The sequence below is a fragment of the Salmo trutta genome, chromosome 23, assembly GCF_901001165.1.
Source record: "Salmo trutta chromosome 23, fSalTru1.1, whole genome shotgun sequence".
Classification (NCBI taxonomy): domain Eukaryota; kingdom Metazoa; phylum Chordata; class Actinopteri; order Salmoniformes; family Salmonidae; genus Salmo; species Salmo trutta.
Window position 1 is genome coordinate 2,279,767 of NC_042979.1, and position 25,268 is coordinate 2,305,034.

At 44.3% G+C, this 25,268-nt stretch overlaps 1 protein-coding gene across 3 annotated transcripts; it reads left to right on the forward strand.

The window, feature by feature from the left end:
- The first annotated feature begins 20,485 nt into the window (after positions 1-20,485).
- Positions 20,486-24,277, forward strand: pdcl (phosducin-like). Of its 3 annotated transcripts, none has more exons than XM_029708474.1 (4): positions 20,486-20,590; positions 22,828-23,016; positions 23,205-23,386; positions 23,555-24,277. In XM_029708474.1, the coding sequence occupies exons 2-4, from the start codon at positions 22,842-22,844 to the stop codon at positions 24,104-24,106; spliced, it is 909 nt and encodes a 302-aa protein (XP_029564334.1). In that variant the 5' UTR covers positions 20,486-20,590; positions 22,828-22,841; the 3' UTR covers positions 24,107-24,277. The 3 variants fall into 3 exon arrangements, with proteins under 3 accessions (XP_029564334.1, XP_029564336.1, XP_029564335.1); XM_029708476.1 differs by having other exon boundaries at positions 20,493-20,590; positions 22,832-23,016; XM_029708475.1 differs by having other exon boundaries at positions 20,546-20,590; positions 22,779-23,016.
- The last annotated feature ends 991 nt before the right edge of the window (positions 24,278-25,268 follow it).

The window sequence follows — 25,268 nt, forward strand, 5'->3', positions numbered from 1 at the left end:
GTGCGTAGAGCAGGCGTAGGGTAGCCTGGGCCTAGGAGGCGCACTGGTGGCCAGATGTGCTGTGCAGGCATACTCCTACCCGGCTGGATGCCCACTCTAGCACGGCACTTGCGAGGGGCTGGGATCGCTCGCACCGGACTGTGCGTGCACATGGGCGAGATTGTGCGCACTTCCACATACACCGGTGCTCTCATGATCTGTTGCTCCCCATAATAAGCACAGGGAGTTGACTTAGGTCTATTACCTGACCTAGCCACTCTCCCCGTGTGCCCCCCCCAAAAAATTATTGGGGCTGCCTCTCGCACTTGCCAATCGGCGCGTATAACGCCTCGTAATGGCACCTTTCCGCCTTGGCTGCCTCCAGCTCCTCTTTAGGGCGTTGGTACTCCCCAGCCTGGTGCCATGGTCCTGCCCTGTCCAGGATCTCCTTCCATGTCCATGAATCCTTATATTCCTCCTGCTGCTCCTTCCTCCGCTGCTTGGTCCGTTTGTGGGGGGTAGTTCTGTCACGATTGTCGTAAGGAGTGGACCAAAACGCAGCGGGAAAATGTATACTCATCTTCTTTTTTATTTGAAGAAGGAAAAACAAAATAAACACGTATACAAAAACAAACGACTACAAACAGTCCCGTCAGGTGCAACAAACACTAAACCAGGAAATAACTACCCACAAACCCCCATAGAACAAACATCCCTATAAATAGGACCTTCAATCAGAGGCAACGAGAAGCAGCTGCCTCCAATTGAAGGTCAACCCAATAAACACCACATAGAAATAGACCAACTAGAAATAACATAGAAATACACTAACATAGAACATAACCCAAACAACCCCGAACCACACTAAGCAAACACCCCCTGCCACACCCTGACCAAACTACAATAACAAACAGCCCCTTTACTGGTCTGGACGTGACACAGACACACATGCAATACAGTAACAAAAACATTGTCATTTATTTCCAAAATGCAGTATTTTTTAACACTTGTGTTTTGTATGTAACACTTTCCATACCCAACAGGAGAAAACCAGGAAAAACATTCAGTAAGATAGGGTTTTCTGTACAAAAAAAATGCATGCAAAATGTAAAAAAGACATTAGGCTGCATCCTGCCTCCTATTTTGGTCTAGCCACAGCACCTCATCTACATCACAAGTGATGTTTTTCCTGGCTAAACAAATGTGAAAGAATATTCTGGAGTGACGGATCCAACCACCGAAAGCCCCCACATCAACTTCACCACATGCATCCTACATTGCCTGGAGAAGAGGCATGCGTGCGAGGGGATTGGCGGTCATACACCTTCCATCGCCATGCAGGAAAAAACTCTTCAATTGGGTTTAGGAATGGGGAATATGGTGGGAGGTAAAGAACAATAAATTGTGGGTGGTTGATGAACCAGTTGCGGACCAGAGCAGCCCAGTAGAGACTCACGTTGTCCCAGATGTCAACATACCTGGGCTGCTCTGGTCCACCCTCTGCTCGGCTGGAATGATGATGCCTTGTAGTGTGTCCAGGAATGTGATGAGAAGGGCGGTGTTGTAGGGACCAAGGTTGGCATGGTGATGGAGGACGCCTTGCTGGCTAACGGCTGCGCACATAGTTATATTCCCTCCACGCTGTCCAGGGACATTCACAATGGCACAGTAGCTAATAATGTTCTGTCCCCTTCTTTTGGCTAGGTTGAAGCCAGCCTCATCAATGTAAATAGAAACGTGCTGAATTGCAGCGGCATCCAGCTCCAAGACTCTCTGAAACAGACAACAAGACAATATGTGACATTGGCCTAGAGCGGTCAGTATGGTGAGGCACAATACACTGGATTACAGTACTGTAATGTGTCTATACAATGTTGATATGATAGGACATTCACAGTATAGTACTTGCACATTCATAGCACTGTTCTTCAACACTCTGAGTTTCGCTCAAATGGCACCCTGTAAACCTGTTTCATCCGGATTCGGTTGCGCTGTAATACACGGTCCAATTGTCTACAGGGTGCCATTTGAGCGAAACCTTGTGAATGTTATTGAATATTGTCTTGTCTGCAATTATGTGGTTCTGGATTTCTCGTAGTTTAATGGTATTGTTTGCCACCACCAAGTTCACAATAGCGGTCTCCTGTTCTGGTGTGAACAGCCAGTGTCTTCCACCATGGCCTGGCCGTCTCTCAGTTTTGCAGAAGATCCACAAATATGATATGATTGGTTACAGTAAACTAAAATAATCTATTTTCTTTCAATATGAAATTACATTACTCTAACATTGGCCAACAATCATTGAGTAACATAGGCCTACTGATATGGCGGACTGCAGTATACATACATAAAGAGCATAGTGTAGATGGTAGGTAATTTACCGGTTCTCATTTCTGAATGTAAGGATGATAGATGAAACCGTGTAGCGGCCCAGGTTGGGCTGAACTCTCTGCCCAGCCTATCTCATACTCAATCCATGGTTGAGCACATGGTCAACCAATGTGGCCCTGATCTCATCTGAGACAGCTGTCCTTCCTCGTCCTAGTCCTCCTCTCACTCCTTCACCTCTAGCTCTTGCTTCACCATTGACCTCCATTTTCCTCCAAATCAGGAGAGCTCATCTGTGGCCTTTTATAGTGCTAAAGCTCTGATTTCTAAGTGAACAATTCAGCAACTAGTGTTTACACCTGTGAGGAGTGGGTGTTGCCAATTGGTGTATAGAGTGTGGCGTTGTGATTGGCGTTGCTTTCCAAAGGGACTAAAGAGATTTTCATTTTGAATGTTGTGCATAATGTAGAGAATGTGTAGTGTTTTGTAAAAAGTGTGATATAGAATTGAAAACTGAGTGTAAAGCAGGAATTGTGCTTGCAATTTTGCAGACTTGGTTTAGGGATTTGGTACATGAGTTTCAGTTTTCAGTGATTGCGTTTCAAGTTCCAATTTTTGTGTGTAAACAATTGGGAAAAACGGTGTTTGTATTGTATATCTGTAGTGGTGTAATAATGTTATATGATGTACTGTTTTATCTTTTGTTTTATATGTAATGTAAGTGCTTTAATATATTGGCAGCTAATGGGGATCCCTAATAAATACAAATAAAAACTATTTTGACTTGAATCAATACCCTAGGCCTATGTGTGTGGAGACATATTGTAGGCTACAATATGAGGAAATTATAGTCCTAAAAATGCTTTCCAGTTTCACTGACTCACCCAGTGATGCGCAGCTCACTCACTGGTGATGGCCGATGTGCTCGTGCCAAAAGCCTATCTCTCTCTCGTAAAACAATATTTGGAAGTTGATCAAATATTTTGGTAGCCTACAGCATAGGCGTCTCTTTTCACCAGGAGCCATTTGCGTTCCAACCTGTGTTTCCCTTGATTGTATTTGAAATATTGCCAAAGGCATGTTTTGCCTGCTATCTGTATTTTCATTGAAAGATTTGCCAGGCGTTCCCGACTGTAGACTATTCCTTGTAATTGGGCTACAATCCACAGCTAGGCTATTTCTTTAAAGAAGCTATTGATCCTCTGTGGCTAAATTATAGGCATCCTCGTGGTGTAGTGGTCTATTCTGAATGATTTAATTTATTTATGAACAGACAGCAGTAATTCTATAACTTTGGCAAATGTATATCTATTTACCAGGGGTGCTGCCGTTCCTTCAGAACCCTTCGCGCGGCAATGATTCAATCAGGAAATAAATGATGAAGTGCAACGCTGGAGAGATGAGAGTTGCAGGCTCATGTCTATCAGAGCAGAGAGGGAGAGAGATCATACAAAGTGAATCTTATTCTAGTTATGTGAGAGATACTGGCGGCTTCTCACACAGCCACGCGTTGGTCTCAAACATAGGTTACAATGTTGCGCAAACCATAAACTTGGGCCAGCCCAACCCAAATTAACTCTTAGAATGTATGGCCGGGCTGAAAATCGAGTTTTTACAGTATGTTTTTTTGTGGGGTCAGGAGAATTAACGAAGATGCAAGTCGAATGAACTTTGATTGTTTTTATTATAATTTTTTCATGCCACGACAAGTACGGGATTCTGGTCAAATAGGTTCAGGAAAAAAACAGTTGAAACGGAGAGGTGCCGATCTGGCTCAAATTAAGCAATGCCTCAGACAGACTAGGAACCTTCGGCGTGCTTCGGACATCCATGCCCCATTGAAGTTTACATTTTAAATGGTTAAGGTAAGGGTTATGGTTAAGGATAAGGTTAGGGTAAGGGTTAAGGTCACGTTTAGGGTTTAAGGTAGGGATGTCCCAAGGATCCCGGACAGCACCGTGCTCTACCAACCAGGAAAAGGACAGTGTTTTTTTGTATATTTTTTTTCACTTCTTTATTGAGGACTCAGTATATCCAGAGGCTGACAGTGTGAAGTTCATCAAAAAAGTATTTGTGTCTTGGCAGCAACATTAGTGTCCGGCAGCAGCATTAAGACTTCCAGTTTTTCGATTCTGCCTTCAAAATAAAAGTCTTTGGTAAAACGCTATTGGTATGATACGAAATCAATATTTTTTGCAGCTTTGCATAGTCATAGTGCATCATGTAAAATGTATGTTACAAAATTATAACTGCATCAGCGAAAAAATCTAAACTAAAGACTATTACTACTTTATATAAGATAAAGAATATTATAAGGTGGAACACATTGACAAATGGCTGTGTTTTTAAAATGTATGTATGTATGTTATGTATATGACTAGTGCTATGCTTAAGTGTTTCTTGGTTCTTACAGATCCTATCACGGTTTTATTTTATTCCCAGTTTGCTTGAGATGTATTCCTGGATGATTATATGGTCTAGTTGCTTATAGCCTAATGCGTCTTATCCTAGTAGCACCCTCTAGTGGCTCATAGCTAGGTCTGTGAAACCTTAACGCTATGTGCTGTGCCCAGCAGTTGTCTTCCTATCTTTTGCTAATAAATACAAATTATTGGTCACCCCCTTTGCTGCTATTACAGCCTCCACTCTTCTGGGAAGGCTTTCCACTAGATGTTGTAACATTGCTGCGTGGACTTGCTTCCATTCAGCCACAAGCGCATTAGTGAGGTTGGGCACTAATGTTGGGCGATTAGGACTGGCTCGCAGTCGGCGTTTCAATTCATCCCAAAGGTGTTCGATAGGGTTGAGGTCAGGGCTGTGTGCAGGCCAATCAAGTTCTTCCACACCAATCCCGACAAACCATTTCTGTATGGACCTCGCTTTGTGCATGGGGATCTTAGGCTTGTGTGCAGCTGCTCGGCCAGGGAAATCTATTTCATGAAGCTCCCGAAAAACATTTGATGTGCTGACGTTGCTTCCAAAAGCAGTTTGGAACTCAGTAGTGAGTGTAGCAACTGATGACATATGATCTTTATGCGCTACACGCTTCAGCACTCGGCGGTCCCGTTCTGTGAGCTTGTGTGGCCTACCACTTGGCTGCTGAGATGTTGTTGCATCTAGATGTTTCCACTTCACAATAACAGCACTTACAGTTGACCTGGTTAGCTCTAATTTGACAAACTAACTTGTGGGAAAGGTGGCATCCCATGACTGTGAAGTCACTGAGCTCTTCAGTAAGGCCATTCTACTGACAATGTTTGTCTATGGAGATTGCATGGCTGGGTGCTCAATTTTAATTAACTGTCAGCAATGGGTGTGGCTGAAATAGCCAAATCCACTAATTTGAAGGGGTGTCCACATACTTATATTGCCATCCTAAAATAAAAGTGTATATTGCCATACTAAAATACCTTATAATGTAAAATACAAATATCTTCCTTCTGGTGGACAACATATGTGTTTATTAAAAAAGTAAAGAGAGCTGCAAGAAAATTAATACAAATATCACAATGAAATTAATTAATCAAAATGATCATCAACAGTTACACAGAAGTTTCAAATGAGTTTCAAGTTTTATTGTCACATGCACAAGTACAGTGAACTGCTTACTTGCTAGCACATTCCCAAAAATTCTGTATTCAATATCAAATAATATAAAGTCGTTTTTTTAAAACACACGAGAAATAAGAAAAATATGAGAAAATTAGCTATATAAAGGGTTAGGGTCAGTGCCAGTACCAAATGTACAATGGGCAGGGATACTGGAGTGGTTTTGTACAGTTGAAGGTTTACTTAGGTTGGAGTCATTAAAACTCGTTTTTCAACCACTCCACAAATTTCTTGTTAACAAACTATAGTTTTGGCAAGTCGGTTAGGTCATCTACTTTGTGTAAGATACAAGTCATTTTTCCAACAATTGTTTACAGACAGATTATTTCACTTATAATTCACTGTATCACAATTCCAGTGGGTGGGTCAGAAGTTTACATACACTAAGTTGACTGTGCCTTTTAACAGCTTGGAAAATTCCACAAAATGATGTCATGGCTTTAGAAGCTTCTGATAGGCTAATTGACATCGTTTGAGGTGTACCTGTGGATGTATTTCAAGGCCTACCTTCAAACTCAGTGCATCTTTGCTTGACATCATGGGAAAATCAAAAGAAATCAGCCAAGACCTCAGAAAAATAATTGTAGACCTCCACAAGTCTGGTTCATCCTTGGGAACAATTTCCAAATGCAGGAAGGTACCACGTTCATCTGTACAAACAATAGTACGGAAGAATAAACACCATGGGACCACACAGCCGTCATACCGCTCAGGAAGGAGACATCTTCTGTCTCCTAGAGATAAATGTACTTTGGTGTGAAAAGGGCAAATCAATCTCAGAACAACAGCAAAGGACCTTGTGTAGATGCTGGAGGAAACAGGTACAGAAGTATCTATATCCACAGTAAAACGAGTCCTATATCGACATAACCTGAAAGGCCGCTCAGCAAGGAAGAAGCCACTGCTCCAAAACCGCCATAAAAAAGCCAGACTATGATTTGCAACTGCACATGGGGACAAAGATTGTACTTTTGGAGAAATGTCCTCTGGTCTGATGAAACAAAAATAGAACTGTTTGGCCATAATGACCATTGTTATGTTTGGAGGAAAAAGGGGGACGCTTGCAAGCCGAGGAACACCATCCCAACCGTGAAGCACGGGGATGGCAGCATCATGTTGTGGGGGTGCTTTGCTGCAGGAGGGACTGGTGCATGTCACAAAATAGATGGCATTATGAGGAAAGAAAAGTATGTGGATATATTGAAGCAACATCAAGACATCAGTCAGGAAGTTAAAGCTCGGTCACAAATGGGTCTTCCAAATGGACATTGACCCCAAGCATACTTCCAAAATTGTGGCAAAATGGCTTAATAAGGACAACAAAGTCAAGGTATTGGAGTGGCCATTTTACATTTAAGTCATTTAGCAGACGCTCTTATCCAGAGCGACTTACAAATTGGTGCATTCACCTTAAGATATCCAGTGGAACAACCACTTTACAATACTGCATCTAAATCTTTCGGGGGGGGGGTAGAAGGATTACTTTATCCTATCCCAGGTATTCCTTAAAGAGGTGGGGTTTCAGGTGTCTCCGGAAGGTGGTGATTGACTCCGCTGTCCTGGCGTCGTGAGGGAGCTTGTTCCACCATTGGGGTGCCAGAGCAGCGAACAGTTTTGACTGGGCTGAGCGGGAGCTGTGCTTCCTCAGAGGTAGGGAGGCGAGCAGGCCAGAGGTGGATGAACGCAGTGCCCTTGTTTGGGTGTAGGGCCTGATCAGAGCCTGAAGGTACGGAGGTGCCGTTCCCCTCACAGCTCCGTAGGCAAGCAGCATGGACTTGTAGCGGATGCGAGCTTCAACTGGAAGCCAGTGGAGAGAGCGGAGGAGCGGGGTGACGTGAGAGAACTTGGGAAGGTTGAACACCAGACGGGCTGCGGCGTTCTGGATGAGTTGTAGGGGTTTAATGGCACAGGCAGGGAGCCCAGCCAACAGCGAGTTGCAGTAATCCAGACGGGAGATGACAAGTGCCTGGACTAGGACCTGCGCCGCTTCCTGTGTGAGGCAGGGTCGTACTCTGCGAATGTTGTAGAGCATGAACCTACAGGATCGGGTCACCGCCTTGATGTTAGTGGAGAACGACAGGGTGTTGTCCAGGGTCACGCCAAGGTTCTTAGCACTCTGGGAGGAGGACACAAGGGAGTTGTCAACCGTGATGGCGAGATCATGGAACGGGCAGTCCTTCCCTGGGAGGAGGAGCAGCTCCGTCTTGCCGAGGTTCAGCTAGAGGTGGTGAGCCGTCATCCACACTGATATGTCTGCCAGACATGCAGAGATGCGATTCGCCACCTGGTTATCAGGGGGAAAGGAGAAGATTAATTGTGTGTCGTCTGCGTAGCAATGATAGGAGAGACCATGTGAGGATATGACCGAGCCAAGTGACTTGGTGTATAGTGAGAATAGGAGAGGGCCTAGAACAGAGCCCTGGGGGACACCAGTGGTGAGAGCACGTGGTGCGGAGACAGATTCTCGCCACGCCACCTGGTAGGAGCGACCTGTCAGGTAGGACGCAATCCAAGCGTGGGCCGCGCCGGAGATGCCCAGCTCGGAGAGGGTGGAGAGGAGGATCTGATGGTTCACGGTATCAAAGGCAGCAGATAGGTCTAGAAGGATGAGAGCAGAGGAGAGAGAGTTAGCTTTAGCAGTGCGGAGAGCCTCCGTGACACAGAGAAGAGCAGTCTCAGTTGAATGCCCAGTCTTGAAACCTGACTGATTAGGATCAAGAAGGTGATTCTGAGAGAGATAGCAGGAGAGCTGGCCAAGGACGGCACGTTCAAGAGTTTTGGAGAGAAAAGAAAGAAGGGATACTGGTCTGTAGTTGTTGATATCGGAGGGATCGAGTGTAGGTTTTTTCAGAAGGGGTGCAACTCTCGCTCTCTTGAAGACGGAAGGGACGTAGCCAGCGGTCAAGGATGAGTTGATGAGCGAGGTGAGGTAGGGGAGAAGGTCTCCGGAAATGGTCTGGAGAAGAGAGGAGGGGATAGGGTCAAGTGGGCAGGTTGTTGGGCGGCCGGCCGTCACGAGACGCGAGATTTCATCTGGAGAGAGAGGGGAGAAAGAGGTCAAAGCACAGGGTAGGGCAGTGTGAGCAGGACCAGCGGCGTCGTTTGGCTTAGCAAACGAGGATCGGATGTAATCAGCCTTCTTTTCAAAATGGTTGACGAAGTCATCCGCAGAGAGAGAGGAGGGGGGGAGGGGGAGGAGGATTCAGGAGGGAGGAGAAGGTAGCAAAGAGCTTCCTACGGTTAGAGGCAGATGCTTGGAATTTAGAGTGGTAGAAAGTGGCTTTAGCAGCAGAGACAGAAGAGGAAAATGTAGAGAGGAGGGCGTGAAAGGATGCCAGGTCCGCAGGGAGGCGAGTTTTCCTCCATTTCCGCTCGGCTGCCCGGAGCCCTGTTCTGTGAGCTCGCAGTGAGTCGTCGAGCCACGGCGCAGGAGTGGAGGACCGAGCCGGCCTGGAGGATAGGGGACAGAGAAAATCGAAGGATGCAGAAAGGGAGGAGAGGAGGGTTGAGGAGGCAGAATCAGGAGATAGGTTGGAGAAGGTTTGAGCAGAGGGAAGAGATGATAGGATGGAAGAGGAGAGAGTAGCGGGAGAGAGAGAGCGAAGGTTGGGACGGCGCAATACCATGCGAGTAGGGGCAGAGTGAGAAGTGTTGGATGAGAGCGAGAGGGAAAAGGATACAAGATAGTGGTCGGAGACTTGGAGGGGAGTTGCAATGAGATTAGTGGAAGAACAGCATCTAGTAAAGATGAGGTCAAGCGTATTGCCTGCCTTGTGAGTAGGGGGGAAGGTGAGAGGGTGAGGTCAAAGGAGGAGAGGAGTGGAAAGAAGGAGGCAGAGAGGAATGAGTCAAAGGTAGATGTGGGGAGGTTAAAGTCACCCAGAACTGTGAGAGGTGAGCCATCCTCAGGGAAGGAACTTATCAAGGCATCAAGCTCATTGATGAACTCTTCAAGGGAACCTGGAGGGCGATAAATGATAAGGATGTTAAGCTTGAAAGGGCTGGTAACTGTGACAGCATGGAATTCAAATGAGGAGATAGACAGATGGGTCAAGGGAGAAAGAGAGAATGTCCACTTGGGAGAGATGAGGATTCCAGTGCCACCACCCCGCTGGCTCGATGCTCTAGGGGTATGCGAGAACACGTAGGCAGACGAGGAGAGAGCAGTAGGAGTAGCAGTGTTATCTGTGGTAATTCATGTTTCCGTCAGCGCCAGGAAGTCTAGGGACTGGAGGGTAGCATAGGCTGAGATGAACTCAGCCTTGTTGGCCGCAGACCGGCAGTTCCAGAGGCTGCCGGAGACCTGGAACTCCACGTGGGCCGTGCGCGCTGGGACCACCAGGTTAGAGTGGCAGCGACCACGCGGTGTGAAGCGTTTGTATGGCCTGTGCAGAGGGGAGAGAACAGGGATAGCCAGACACATAGTTGACAAGCTACAGAAGAGGCTACGCTAATGCAAAGGAGATTGGAATGACAAGTGGACTACACGTCTCGAATGTTCAGAAAGTTAAGCTTACGTTGCGAAAATCTTATTGACTAAAGTGACGAAAATGCTAGCTAACTAACACAACACTACACTAATCAAGTCGTTCCGTTGTAATGTAATAGTTTCTACAGTGCTGCTAGTCGGTAGAGGTTGGCTATTATACAAAAGCAACTTTGTAGCTAGCTAACATAACATAACACTAATCAAGACGTTCCTTTGTAATGTATTTATTTTCTACAATGCTGCTCGTCGGTAATAGTTGGCTGGGTATGGAACAATGGCGTCGCGGGGGACGGAAATAGCTGGCTAGCTAACCTAGCTAACCTAGCTAGCCTCGATAATTACTAAACTACGCAATTATCAAGCTATGACAAAGACAGCTATGTAGCTAGCTAGCTAACACTGCACTAGTCAAATCGTTCCGCCATCACCTCAATCCTATAGAAAATGTGTGTGCAGAACTGAAAAAGCGCGTGCGAGCAAGGAGGCCTACAAACCTGACTCAGTTACACCAGCTCTGTCAGGCAGAATGGGCCTGTCAGGGGTGCGTAACTGGTGGCATGGAGGTCAAACGCAGGAGAGTAGAACTTGGTAAATAGCCGGAGCCGTTTAATGTACATAACTACCAGCATACAAAAATAACAAAACACATGGGCAACAAAACCTCTTATCGCACCAGTCACATAAAGCACACGTACTTACAATAAGCAATTCCCGACAAGGACATGGGGGGAAACAGAGGGAACATATACAACATGTAATTAGGGAATTGAAACCAGGTGTGTGACAACCAGACAAAACAAATGGAGCCCGAACAAGGAGAGGAACCGAATTCTGCAGAAGTCGTGACAGTGCCAAAATTCACCCAACTTATTGTGGGAAGCTTGTTGAAGGCTACCTGAAATGTTTGACCCAAGTTAAACAATTTAAAGGCAATTCTACCAAATACTAATTGAGTGTAATGTAAACTTCTGACCCACTGGGAATGTGATGAAAGAAATAAAAGCTGAAATAAATCATTCTATACTATTATTCTGACATTTCACATTCTTAAAATAAAGTGGTGATCCTAACTGACCTAAGGCAGGGATTTTTCACTATGTTTAAATGTCAGGAATTGTGAAAAACTGAGTTTAAATGTATTTGGCTAATGTGTATGTAAACTTTAGACTTCAACTGTACATGTAGGCAGGGGTAAGGAGAAAGTGACTGGTAGCAGGATAAATCAATACAAATTATTGCTTTGTTACTATTTTCACAAGTATGTGGTAAAATTTCACAACTCTTAGAACAAAACTCAAAACAGATCATAAAAACATGTTTTTTCTCAATTTTAAGCACATTTTCAATTTGACTAAGTCCAACACACAAAAATCACACAGTGACTTTTTCACTCAACCTAATCAGTGTTTCGTCTGAAATACCTTTCATATAAATGAATTGCCTTTCACAATGGAATGCTCACAATACTTCTCATATGATTTTATTTTGTTTAAATACACTTGGCAATTACTTAATCTAACTGCGCTTAATGATTAATAACTTCCCGGTTTGGTAAACCTATAGATTTTAAACTGGTTTGTTTTCTATATATGGATTTTGAGAACTACAAGAATAAAATGTGTTTGTAAAGTATAAACATCTAAATGACATGCATAATACATAATAACCATACATAATGACCAGTTGTTATTGCTAATTGATTTCACATAGAGGTAACCACAATTGTTTACCATACAAAAGGGGGTGTATGAACACTTGCAATTTCTTTCAACATGGAGCAGGATAGACTGCAGAGGAGAGGAAGAAATCAAAGAGCTCGTGGACAAAGATGTGTACATGGGCCCCATCAGAGGTCAAGGTGGTGGGCATGGGCCCCGTCAAAGAGAGAGGGAGGCAGACAGCAGGGAAATGTTGGGGCTAATGAAGACCAGGCCATCGTCGTTGACCATGTGATAAACAAAGGCCTTACCATGGCAGAGGCTGCCAGATTAGTTCACCCCAATTCGATGATGAGAACATTTCGCCAAGAAAACTGGTAAGTCCGCAGGATATGCACTATGCTTTACCATTACATATTGTAATGCATGTAAATTCACAAACATGTTACAGTATTCTTACAGTATGATCTATTGACAGTATACTCTGTTCTACCCTCAGAATTGATAGAAGACCCCATGGTGGTGACCGTGGCCGTGTGCTGACTGACCAGCAACGGTGGGCAGTGGTGGATATGATGAGGGCCAAGAATGACATACACTACCGTTCAAAAGTTTGGGGTCACTTAGAAATGTCCTTGTTTCCCATGAAAACATACATGAAATGAGTTGCAAAATGAATAGGAAATATAGTCAAGACGTTGACAAGGTTATAAATAATGATTTTTAATTGAAATAATTGTGTCCTTCAAACGTTGCTTTCATCAAAGAATGCTCTATTTGCAGCAATTACAGCCTTGCAGACCATTGGCATTCTAGTTGTCAATTTGTTGAGGTAATCTGAAGAGATTTCACCCCATGCTTCCTGAAGCACCTCCCACAAGTTGGATTGGCTTGATGGGCACTTCTTATGTACCATACGGTCAAGCTGCGCCCACAACAGCTCAATAGGGTTGAGGTCCGGTGACTGTGATGGCTACTCCATTATAGACAGAATACCAGCTGACTGCTTCTTTCCTAAATAGTTCTTGCATAGTTTGGAGCTGTGCTTTGGGTCATTGTCCTCTTGTAGGAGGAAATTGGTTCCAATTAAATGCTTTCCACAGGGTATGGCATGGCGTTGCAAAAAGTGATAGCCTTCCTTCTTCAAGATCCCTTTTACCCTATAGAAATCTCCCACTTTACAACCACCAAAGCACCCCCAGACCATAACATTGCATCCACCATGCTTGACAGATGGCGTCAAACACTCCTTCAGCATCTTTTATTTTTTTCTGCGTCTCACGAATGTTCTTTGTGATCCGTACATCTCAAACTTAGATTTGTCTGTCCATAAAACTTTTTTCCAATCTTCCTCTGTCCAGTGTTTGTTCTTTTGCCCATCTTAATATTTTTATTGGCCAGTCTGAGATATGGCTTTTTCTTTGCAACTCTGCCTAGAAGGCCAGCACACTGGAGTTGCCTCTTCACTGTTGACGTTGAGACAGGTGGTTTGCAGGTACTATTTAATGAAGCTGCCAGTTGAGGACTTGTGAGGCGTCTGTTTCTCAAACTAGACACTGATGTCCTTGTCCTCGTACTCAGTTGTTCAACGGGGCCTCCCACTCATCTTTCTATTCTGGTTAGAGACAGTTTCGCTGTTCTGTGAAAAATCTTCAGTTTCTTGGCAATTTCTTACATGGAATAGCCTTCATTTCTCAGAACAAGAATAGACTGACGAGTTTCAGAAGAAAGTTTTGTTTCTGGCCATTTTCAGCCTGTAATCGAACCCACAAATGCTGATGCTCAATACAGATACTCAACTAGTCTTAAGAAGGACAGTCTTATTGCTTCTTTGTCAGCACAACAGTTTTCAGCTCTGCTAACATAATTGCAAAAGGGGTTTCTAATGATCAATTAGCCTTTTAAAATTCTAAACTTGGATTAGCTAACACAACGTGCCATTGGAACACAGGAGTGATGGTTGCTGGTAATGGGCCTCTGTACGCCTATGTAGATATTCCATAAAAAATCTGCCATTTCCAGCTACAATAGTCATTTACAAAATTAACAATGTCTACGCTGTATTTCTGATCAATTTGATGTTATTTTAATGGACAAAAAAAAAGTTATTTCCTTTCAAAAACAAGGACATTTCTAAGTGACCCCAAACTTTTTAGCGGTAGTGTAGATGCGGACAGCTGATGAAAGTGTGGGTTTGCACAACTGAAGAATTTCTGCACATCTGCATGCTTGTAGTCCTCACCAGGTTCTTGAGCTGCTCATCACGGATGAATCCCGGTTTCAACTTTACCGGGCAGATGGCAGATGGGGGCGAGTGGTTTGCTGATTTCAACATTGGGAATAGAGCTCCCCATGGTGGCGGTGGGGTAGGCATAAGCTACGGACAATGAGCAGAATTTGAATGCACAGAGATACAGTTACGAGATCCTGAGGCCCACTGTTGTGCCATTCATCTGCCTCCGTCACCTCATGTTTCAGCATGATAATGCACGGCCCCATGTCGCAAGGATCTATACACAATTCCTGGAAACTGCAAATGTCCCAGTTCTTGCATGGCCTGCATACTCGCCAGACTTGTCACCCATTGAGCATGTTTGGGGATGCTCTGGATTGACGTGTACCACACCGTGTTCCAGATCTCGAAAAAATTAGCAACTTTGCAAAGCCTTTTTGGGCTAGGGGCAGTATTTTCACATCCGGATGAAAAGCGTGCCCAAAGTAAACTGCCTGTTACTCCGGCCCAGAAGCAAGGATATGCATGGTAGTATTGGATAGAAAACACTCTAAAGTTTCTAAAACTGTTAGAACAATGTCTGTGAGTTTAACCTGTTGGGGCTAGGGGGCAGTATTTGCACGGCCGGATAAAAAACGGACCCAATTTAAACTGGTTACTACTCTTGCCCAGAAACGAGAATATGCATAGAATTAGTAGATTTGGATGGAAAACACTCTAAAGTTTCTAAAACTGTTTGAATGGTGTCTGTGAGTATAACAGAACTCATATGGCAGGCCAAAACCTGAGAACATTCCATACAGGAAGTGCCCTGTCTGACAATTTGTTCTCCTTCTGTGGCATCTCTATCAAAAGTACAGCATCTCTGCTGTAACGTGACATTTTCTAAGGCTTCCATTGGCTCTCGGAAGGCGCCAGAAAGTGGAATGACGTCTCTGCTGTCTCTGGGCGAAAAACAGCAGAAGTTTTTGTGAGTGGTCAGGCAGGGAACAATGACACTGGAGATGCGCATCCACGAGAGGACTCCATGTTTTTCTTTCCGTCTTTGAATGAATACAACGTCGCCCGGTTGGAATATTATCGCTATTTTACGAGAAAAATAGCATAAAAATTGATTTTAAACAGCGTTTGACATGCTTCGAAGTACGGTAATGGAATATTTAGACATTTTTTTTCACGAAATGCGCTCACGCGTCACCCTTCGGATTGTGACCTGAACGCACTAACAAAACGGAGCAATTTGGATATAACTATGGATTATTTGGAACCAAAACAACATTTGTTGTTGAAGTAGAAGTCCTGGGAGTGCATTCTGACGAAGAACAGCAAAGGTAATCCAATTTTTCTTATAGTAAATCTGAGTTTGGTGAGGGCCAAACTTGGTGGGTGTCAAATTAGCTAGCCGTGATGGCTGGGCTATCTACTCAGAATATTGAAAAATGTGCTTGAAATGTTTGGACCAAGTTTACAGGTAACTTATTAGATACTTTGTAGTCATGTTGGGCGAGTTGGAACCGGTGTATATCTAAATCAAACGCGCCAAATAAATTGACATTTTGGGGATATAAAGAAGGAATTTATCGAACAAAACGACCATTCATTGTGTCACTGAGACATTTGGGATTGCAAAAAGATGAAGATCTTCAAAGGTAAGGCATTTATTATATCACTATTTCTGACTTTCGTGTCGCACCTGCCTAGTTGAAAAATGGTTTTCATGTTTTTGTATGAGGGGCGCTGTCCTCAGATAATCACATGGTGTGCTTTCGCCGTAAAGCCTTTTTGAAATCTGACACAGCGGCTGGATTATCAAGAAGTTAAGCTTTATTTTGATGTATTACACTTGTATTTATATGAATGTTAAATATTTATATTTCTGTAGTTTGTATTTGGCGCTCTGCAATTTCACCGGATGTTGTCAAATCTATCCCGCTAACGGGATTCGAGCGTTAAGGGATCCGTCCCTAAGAGGTTTTTAAGAGGAGTAGGACAACATTCCACAGGTGTGTGTGTGTGCCTTTCCAAATCATGTCCAATCAATTGAATCTACCACAGGTGGACTCCAATCAAGTTCTATAAACATCTCAATGATGACCAATGGAAACAAGATGCACCTGAGCTCAATTTCGAGGCTCATAGCAAAGGGTCAGAATACTTCTGTAGATGTGATATTTAACTTTTCCTAAAAACCTGTTTTCGCATTGTCATTATGTGGTATTGTGTGCAGATTGCCGAGGAGTTGTCTTCTTTAATCTATTTTAGAATAAGGCTGTCGTAAAAAAAAATTGAAAAAGTTAAAGGGTCTGAATAATTTCCCGAAGCCACTGTAGATCAGCCAAATTGTTTTACCTGAGCATAACCCAAAAACGAAAGACTAATTGGCCTACTATGTTGTTTATGATTCTGTTGTCATGGACGACTGATTGGGCTCATTGCTTTGAGTTAAAAATAAATGCTGCTCTAGGAATGTAATGCTTGAAAAGCACTTTTTACATGTGAAAAATGTATGCCATATGTTGCATTTTCTATAGAGACCTATTGTTTACGCTTTTGTTGGTGACACTTTGATATCTTGATAATTTGCAGCATTGTAAGTCTATCAAAAGTGCACAAGTTTGAGCATGTGTTCATTAGGCCTATGATTTTAATCAGCACTCGATTCAGCAATAAAATCCCCACTTGCGGTATTCTTAAATTAAAATTGTTTTTGACAGTATGCAGCACAATACCACGGGGGAGTTGAGAAGGGAGGAACTCCCCCAATTTTTTTCCATTGGCTGGGATCCGCACTATGCTGCTGTTGCAAGAGTGCATTTTATACTGGCTGCCACTGGGGCATATTCATTACGCCAATTCTGTTGCAAAACGTTTCTTAAATGGAAGCAAACGGAACGAAACGGGAGGGACCTACCTGAATTTGTACAATAGAAACTCTTATTTGCTCTCTTTTTATCTTCTGTTTGGTTCTTAAACAGTAAACGGTTTCCTTAATGAATACACCCCTGGTCGCAAAAACAATGATTCATAGGTAGCTTAAACTTCTTCAATTCAACCATTATTGGATTAAAATACACATACATTTGTGAACAGCCATCCATATTCACAACATCCATAATCCGTACGGCGCAAATAGCTAAATGAGAGAGCAGTGGTGTGATTGACATCAATGTGGTATGTAGCCTTAATATCAATATGTTTTTTTACAAGGCAAGTCAGTTAAGGACAATTTCTTATTTTTAATGACAAGTTAACTCCCTTGTTCAGGGGCAGAACAACAGATTTTTACCTTGTCAGCTTAGGGATTTGAACTTGCAACCTTTCAGTTACTAGTCCAACACTCTAACCACTAGGTTACGCTGTCACCCTGTGATAGCACTACTGTCATCCTTATGTAACCGACGTGAAATGGCTAGTTAGTTAGCGGTGGTGGGCACTAATAGCGTTTCAATCAGTGACGTCACTCGCTCTGAGACTTGAAGTAGGGTTTCCCCTTGCGTTGCAAGGGCCGCGGCTTTTGTGGCGCGATGGGTAACGATGCTTCGTGGGGTGTCAGTTGTTGATGTGTGCAAGGGTCCCTGGTTTGAGCCCAGATTGGGACGGAACCTACACTGTTACATTGGTGCCGTGACCCGGATCATTGGTTGCTGTGGAAAAGGAGGAGGTCAAAAGGGGGGTGAGTGTAACCGATGTGAAATGGCTAGTTAGTTAGCGGTGGTGTGCGCTAATAGTGTTTCAATCAGTGACGTCACTCGCTCTGAGACTTGAAGTAGGGTTTCCCCTTGCGTTGCAAGGGCCGTGGCTTTTGTGGCGTGATGGGTATGCTTCGTGGGGTGTCAGTTGTTGATGTGTGCAAGGGTCCCTGGTTTGAGCCCGGGTTGGGGCGAAGAGAGGGACGGAACCTACACTGTTACACTTACCTGCAAGCATCCTGGAGAAGCGCGTCTGCTAAATTACTAAAATGTAAAATGTAATAATCTTTGGATGTAAAATGTAATAATCTTTGGATGCCAACAGCAGTCACGCCATTGCAGTGGCAACCCGTCATTCATGGCAAGTGGGGCAGAGCCTGTTTTGAGCCCCACATTTTTTGAAAAAAAAATAAACAAATAAAATGGGTGTATATATGGGACTTGGGTGTATATATGGGGGGGGGCTTGCCTGTTTAGCATGCTATTTTGGCATTAATACGTGTCACATATCAGTTTGCAAACAATGTAACAAAAATATATATCATTGAGTTAATAAAGCCGCATACAAACAGGCAGCTCCAAAATGCAAGTGTTTCAGGCTAGCTCAGTGCCTTCTGTGGTGCTGGGGCAGGCAGGCAGAAAATAGGAGCATTTCACTGTGATTGGCTCAGCATTGCACTGTCACTCATGGGGACATTACATCACCTGCCTTTAGTAAGGGAAGACATCAAGAATGTGAGCCCTTTGGGTCCTGCCAAAGACTTAGATTAGAAGTGCCCTTCCTAGGAGGCTCAAGGTCTTTGGCTGCAGATAAAATGACGTCAAATCACGTTATATCTAGCTTTGATTGGACTGATCATGTCAACATCTTACTTTAAAAATCTTAGCTAGCAGTCATCATCATGTATCAAGTCAACAATCTACTGGCAAATCCTTTTTAATCCCTGTCATATGAAGATAAATTATTAAGATAAATTATAGATAAAACGTATCGGTGCTCATCGGCCATTGGACATAAACATTGCACAACAAGTTGGAAATCGCAAATTCAACAATGAGTTCTTTGGAAGGATTCGGTGACAGTGGCTAACCGCAAGCATTGCAGCTGGGAAGTCAGACTGAGAAAATACGGTTTGAACGGTCATCCAACTCGGAATTGTAAATCTTTTTCTTTGATGACAAAATTTGCCACAGAAGGATCGCTGCGCACAACAAGGTGAGTCCAAAAATGTTTTTTTTTGCTGCAGAAATTATGTAATATGCCAGGGAGATATGGTCAGCCATATCAGCTATGTTTTTTAAGAAGGCAGTAAACAAGGCTGAATTAATTGTTTCGAAGCCAGACAAGGCTCCGCTGATTGACAGGTTTAGCGGTGGTAAGAATTCACTACATTGTGCTGGAAAGAAAGCTCTGCTGTTGGGACAGCTTTATGAAGGCTCTAACAGTGTGTGGGCACCGCTTGTCGCCGTTATAGTGCAATTAATGTATTGTTTAGTGTTGTGGCAAAACAATTATTGAGTTTGCCCTACCAATATTTACTTGTCAAAATCCCCACTGCTCCATTGGAAGACATACAGTAGCTTGGACTGTAGCCTACAAAAGCCTATTCCTGCTATTTTCCTGCAATCCATCAAATGCATTTTGTGTATCATTTTAGTGGTCTCTGACTTGTGGTCAGACCCGCTCAGGCAGAACAAATTAAAATTTGAGCCTTTTTTCACCGTTGATTTGAATGTAATTGAGAAAAAGGAAAGCTGTCAAAAAAAAGTCACATCCTTTCTAAATTTAAAAGTAATCCTACAAGTAATCATGTGTTTTTTCAAAAGGATTACAATATTTTAGCTGGTAACATTACGGATTACAGTTCTAATGATTTGTTTTGTAATCCATTACTCCCCAACCCTGCAAGTGTCATATGCTGAGGCAGTGAAAAGAGTAGTACAGTTTTTTTATTTGACCTTTATTTAACTAGGCAAGTCAGCCTACCCCAGCCAAACCCTTACACAGACGACGCTGGGCCAATTGTGCGCCGCCCTATGGGACTCCCAATCATGGCCGGTTGTGATACAGCTTGGATTCAAACCAGGGTGTCTGTAGGGATGCCTCTAGCACTGAGATGCAGTGCATTAGACCGCTGCGCCAATTGTGAGCCCAAAAGATGGGAGATGGGTTCAGGGATCATAGGAGGCTCCCTGTGAATAGGCCGAGGCCAATAGAGAGTGATAGACATAACGTGATTCAGTAAGGTTGGTTTCTTAGCGTTCATTGCCATGGTTATCAACTGTACCGCAGAAATGGAACGTAAATCCCAGGAAATAGATATTGTGGTGGCAGCTGGTTTTAATGGGTGTAGGGGTAGCTGGAAGGACAATTTTTCTTCCCTTTTCCCCTTACCTTTTGTGTCACAAAGTGTAATGAATTCACACTCCAGAGCAGTATGCGGAGAAAGGGCTTGATAGGAGAAATTACCGGCCTTACACTCCATTACAGTAGGTGGCGGTGTATACACCTTGATGTTGGTTGCGATTCGGAAACACAAATTTGAAGAAAACGTTTTTTGTTTGTCAACGCTGCGCTAGGGAAGTAGGATTTGAAACAATCGAGGTAAGGTTGATATAATATTATTTGTCAATCTAGCTTCATATAAAAGTAACTATTTGACTGCAATTGAATGTCGAAGTAGAAATTCAAGAATTGCTGAGCGTTAGCGAGCTAGTTTGTAGTTAGCTGCAAAGGTTGGAGACGTCAAGACGGCCTAGTACTAGGCTAGTTGGTGGAAATCCAGCTTTAATTGGATTGCCCATTTCCACTAGCCTACCGTATCTGCTTGATTAGCAATACAGCTCGTTTCGTTTGGTAGTTAAGCTCCAAGGAATGCCAAAAAGAGAGCTAAGTTAGCTAAGTAACGTTAGCACTGAACGAGTTATTCAGCGTTAGTTCTCTAGCTAAGTAACGCTCTCTTTGTCATTCCTAGCTGGCAGTCTCTGCTTGGTTTTGAATTACAGTAGAACACCCATGCAAAAAGCCGATATCACAGACCCAGGGTGAAAGTGCATGTACATCATATGGGGAACACCAGAAAACGTTTGTTGGTTATCGTCATTCCCCAGGGTATCTTTATTTTTCACAGTTCGCGCAAGTAGTCAGTAGTAGCTACCATTTACCTTAACTGGGCCATCCTACAATGCGGTGCTTTTTCTGTCCCCAGGAAATATCCGTTCTTATTTTTGAGTGCTTTTGTAAATTCGCTCTGGCTATCTACTCCGATTTCAGAGCACTCTCGTCTGAGTACCAGAGCACAGAATAACTGATGAATTTACGAACGCGCAACACGGGTTGAATATGACCGGTGTCCAGTAAACGTCAGCAGAAAAACGAAAGTAAATTGTTGCAGCAGCACAGTTACCAACATCAACGCTCTGGATAACATGAAAACAGCCTAGCCAGGTCTGCTAGGGCGAGTAAAATGGTCGGAGTGAGGCGTGATCTCATTTGTGTCTGGAAGTATCTAGCAAACTAGCCTGTTAGCTTGAGTGCGGTTGAGGTCAGAACTCTCGGCTCAACAACATTGCTTCATATGTGGGCTCTGAACTAATCCACAGAGATTACATTTGTGGTAATCTGTCAGATTACTGCCTTGTGAATACAGGTGGTAGACCTAATGGTCTCATTGCCCCATTTCCTACTGCCAAAAGGCTTAAGTGATGCCCTAATGTGTTTAGTGCGAAGTCTTCTCTTAGTGTGCTAGGCTTACGTTTTAAAACCTCAAACGCTGACGCCCTCTGGTGGCATTTTCTAAACGAGGCATGAATATTGGTTACTTCTTTCAAAGTACATTTAGATTTAGATGCACTATTGTAGAGTGGTTGTTCCACTGGATATCATAAGGTGAATGCACCAATTTGTAAGTCGCTCTGGATAAGAGCGTCTGCTAAATGACTTAAATGTAAAATGTAAATGTACATTTTGGTTTTGTAACTATAACTCCTACAAACACATGCCTAGTACTGTTAGGAAGGTAAGGACTGTGGGAGAAAGACAACTCTCCCAACAAATCACGAGTTTGGGTGGGCAGAGCTTAAAATGCGACAGGGAATTGTGCTCATGTTTAGCTAGGCTAGGACAAGAAGCACCCATTTCCGACTCGTCCTCTGTCCGACTGACGTTTGAAGATGGGTTTTGACTAGACGGTATACAGTTGGTCAGAACTGACTTTTTGTAGTAGGTTAGGGTAAGCTAAAATGCAACTTCAAGTCAATTTGAGATAAACGGCATCCCGTCTAGGCATGACCATTAAGCTGGAGCATTGGTACATTGCCGGAAGCAACTCGCCTTTCTAGTTATTATTCTACTTGTCAGTTATGTAGCCTTCTAGGTTAGCTTGTCAGAACATAATTAACAATTTGTGTATGCATTGTTATGATGTCATACTTAGCCTATATTTTGGAGAAAAATGTATTTGATTAGTCTAGTTAGTTAAGCAAGGCTATTTGTTGCTATTTGTTATTTGAGAAGTTATCCTGTTTCAGTTCAGTCCCCACACTCACAAAAACATTCCCCCAGGTGCACTATCATGACAATGCCCAGGTAGCCTGTGATTATGTACACAATGGACATTTTTTAAGTGGTATTCTATTCAACTCTTCAGAATGACTGTGTGTATAATGACTAGTGAGCATGCACAATGTCAACAATGACCTGACAAAGTTGCCTCCGGTTCACTCACACTGAAACGTTACACCATCATGCTTACTCCATTAGTTTGCCTATTCAAAATATTTATTTTCTGCAGGGGTTGTCTGCCTCCAGTCCTCTTCTCTCACAACTGAACTCTTCTCCAGTTAGGTGTGAAGTCATGACAACGTTGGATGACAAGATCCTGGGGGAGAAGCTGCAGTACTATTACAGCAGCAGTGAGGATGAGGAAAGTGACAAGGAGGATGACGAGGGGGAGCACAAGACCATCCGCAACCCAGATGTACTGGAGCCTGAGCTAGAATACAGCGCCGACGGTAGTGCCGTCAACACAGGTAACACACGCCTGGGGTTTACATTGTTGCGGTGCATACATTTTTGAACACTTTTTAACAATTTTAACATTTTGTTGAAGATACCCCAGTCGTCTATCAACCATGACTATGAAGAAGTGTTGTTGTAGGCAGCTGCATCTGTACATTGGCACAGTTGTACCAAAGTGATGATGATGGTATGTGTGCAGGGCCTAAGGGGGTGATTAATGACTGGAGGAAGTACAAACAGCTGAAGGTGGAGCAGAAGCAGGAGCAGAAGGAGGAGATGGAGAGACTCATCAAGAAGCTGTCCATGACCTGCCGCTCCGACCTGGACGACGAAGCCGATGCCATTAAACAGAAAGAGATGCAGGACAAGATCAAACACAAGGTGAGTGAAGAAGGGGAGAGGGATACTGAACGCTTTGCAGCATAATAGTTCCGTATACCAATATGACATACATTTGAGTTGAGGACGCCAACGCACAAATAAAAGATCTAAAATGGAATTTAGTTTTTCAGAAAAGTTGTTATTGAGTGTGTCCTCCCCATCCCTCAGATGACCATGCAGGAGTACAACATGCTCCAGGAAGACGAGGATGACGAGGACTTCCTCCAGCAGTACAGGAAGCGGCGCATCGAGGAGATGCGTCGGAAGGTGTTACGCGGTAAGCGCTTCGAGCAGGTCTACGAGCTCAATAGTGGCGAGGAGTTCCTGGAGGCTGTGGACAAGGAGGACAAGGCCTGCCTGGTTATGATCCACATCTACGAGGGTGAGGTGCCTGCCTGCGAGGCCATGATGGGCAGCCTGCTGTGCCTGGCACAGGAATACCCCCTGGTCAAGTTCTGTAGCGTGCGTGGGTCGGTTATCGGCACCAGTGCCCAGTTCAGGGGCAGCGCCTTGCCAGCCCTGCTGGTGTACAAAGGAGGAGACCTGATTGGGAACTTTGTGCGCATCACAGACCAGCTAGGAGAGGACTTCTATGCTGTGGATGTGGAGGCGCTGCTGCAGGAGTATGGGCTGCTGCCGGACAAACCTGTCCTTGTCACTAAGACCATCCGCAACGGCGCCATCACACAGAGCGATGATTCTGACCTTGACATAGACTAGAGAACAGTCCTGCACATATATAGAAACATAGACTAGAACCCCTATGTGTGCACACACACTCGACATAGACTAGAACCCCTATGTGTGCACACGCACACACTCGACATAGACTAGAACCCCTATGTGTACACACACACACACACTCGACAGACTAGAACCCCTATGTGTACATACACACACGCACTCGACAGACTAGAACCCCTATGTGTACACACACACACACACACACACGGTCGACAGACTAGAACCCCTACGTGCGCTCACACACACACACACACACACGGTCGACAGACTAGAACCCCTACGTGCGCACACACACACACACACACGGTCGACAGACTAGAACCCCTACGTGCGCGCACACACACACACACACACACACACACACACACACACACGGTCGACAGACTAGAACCCCTACGTGCACACACACACACACACACACGGTCGACAGACTAGAACCCCTACGTGCACACACACACACGGTCGACAGACTAGAACCCCTACGTGCGCACACACACACACGGTCGACAGACTAGAACCCCTACGTACGCGCGCACGCGCACACACACACACACACACACACGGTCGACAGACTAGAACCCCTACGTACACACACACACACACGGTCGACAGACTTGAACCCCTAAGTACACACACACACACACACGGTCGACAGACTAGAACCCCTACGTACGTACACACACACACACACACACGGTCGACAGACTAGAACCCCTACGTACACACACACACACACACACGGTCGACAGACTAGAACCCCTACGTACACACACACACGGTCGACAGACTAGAACCCCTACGCACACGCGCACACACACACACACACGGTCGACAGACTAGAACCCCTACGCACACACACACACGGTCGACAGACTAGAAACCCTACGTACACACACACGGTCGACAGACTAGAACCCCTACGTACACACACACACACACACACGGTCGACAGACTAGAACCCCTACGTACACACACACACACACACACGGTCGACAGACTAGAACCCCTACGTACACACACACACACACACACGGTCGACAGACTAGAACCCCTACGTACACACACACACGGTCGACAGACTAGAACCCTTACGTACACACACACACGGTCGACAGACTAGAACCCCTACGTACACAC

Excerpts from the sequence above, each read along its gene's own strand:
- pdcl (XM_029708474.1), top strand. The coding sequence starts at position 22,842 with ATGACAACGTTGGATGACAAGATCCTGGGGGAGAAGCTGCAGTACTAT. Across the intron at positions 23,017-23,204 it reads CGGTAGTGCCGTCAACACAG|GGCCTAAGGGGGTGATTAAT; the intron begins GTAACACACGCC and ends GTATGTGTGCAG. Across the intron at positions 23,387-23,554 it reads AGGACAAGATCAAACACAAG|ATGACCATGCAGGAGTACAA; the intron begins GTGAGTGAAGAA and ends CCCATCCCTCAG.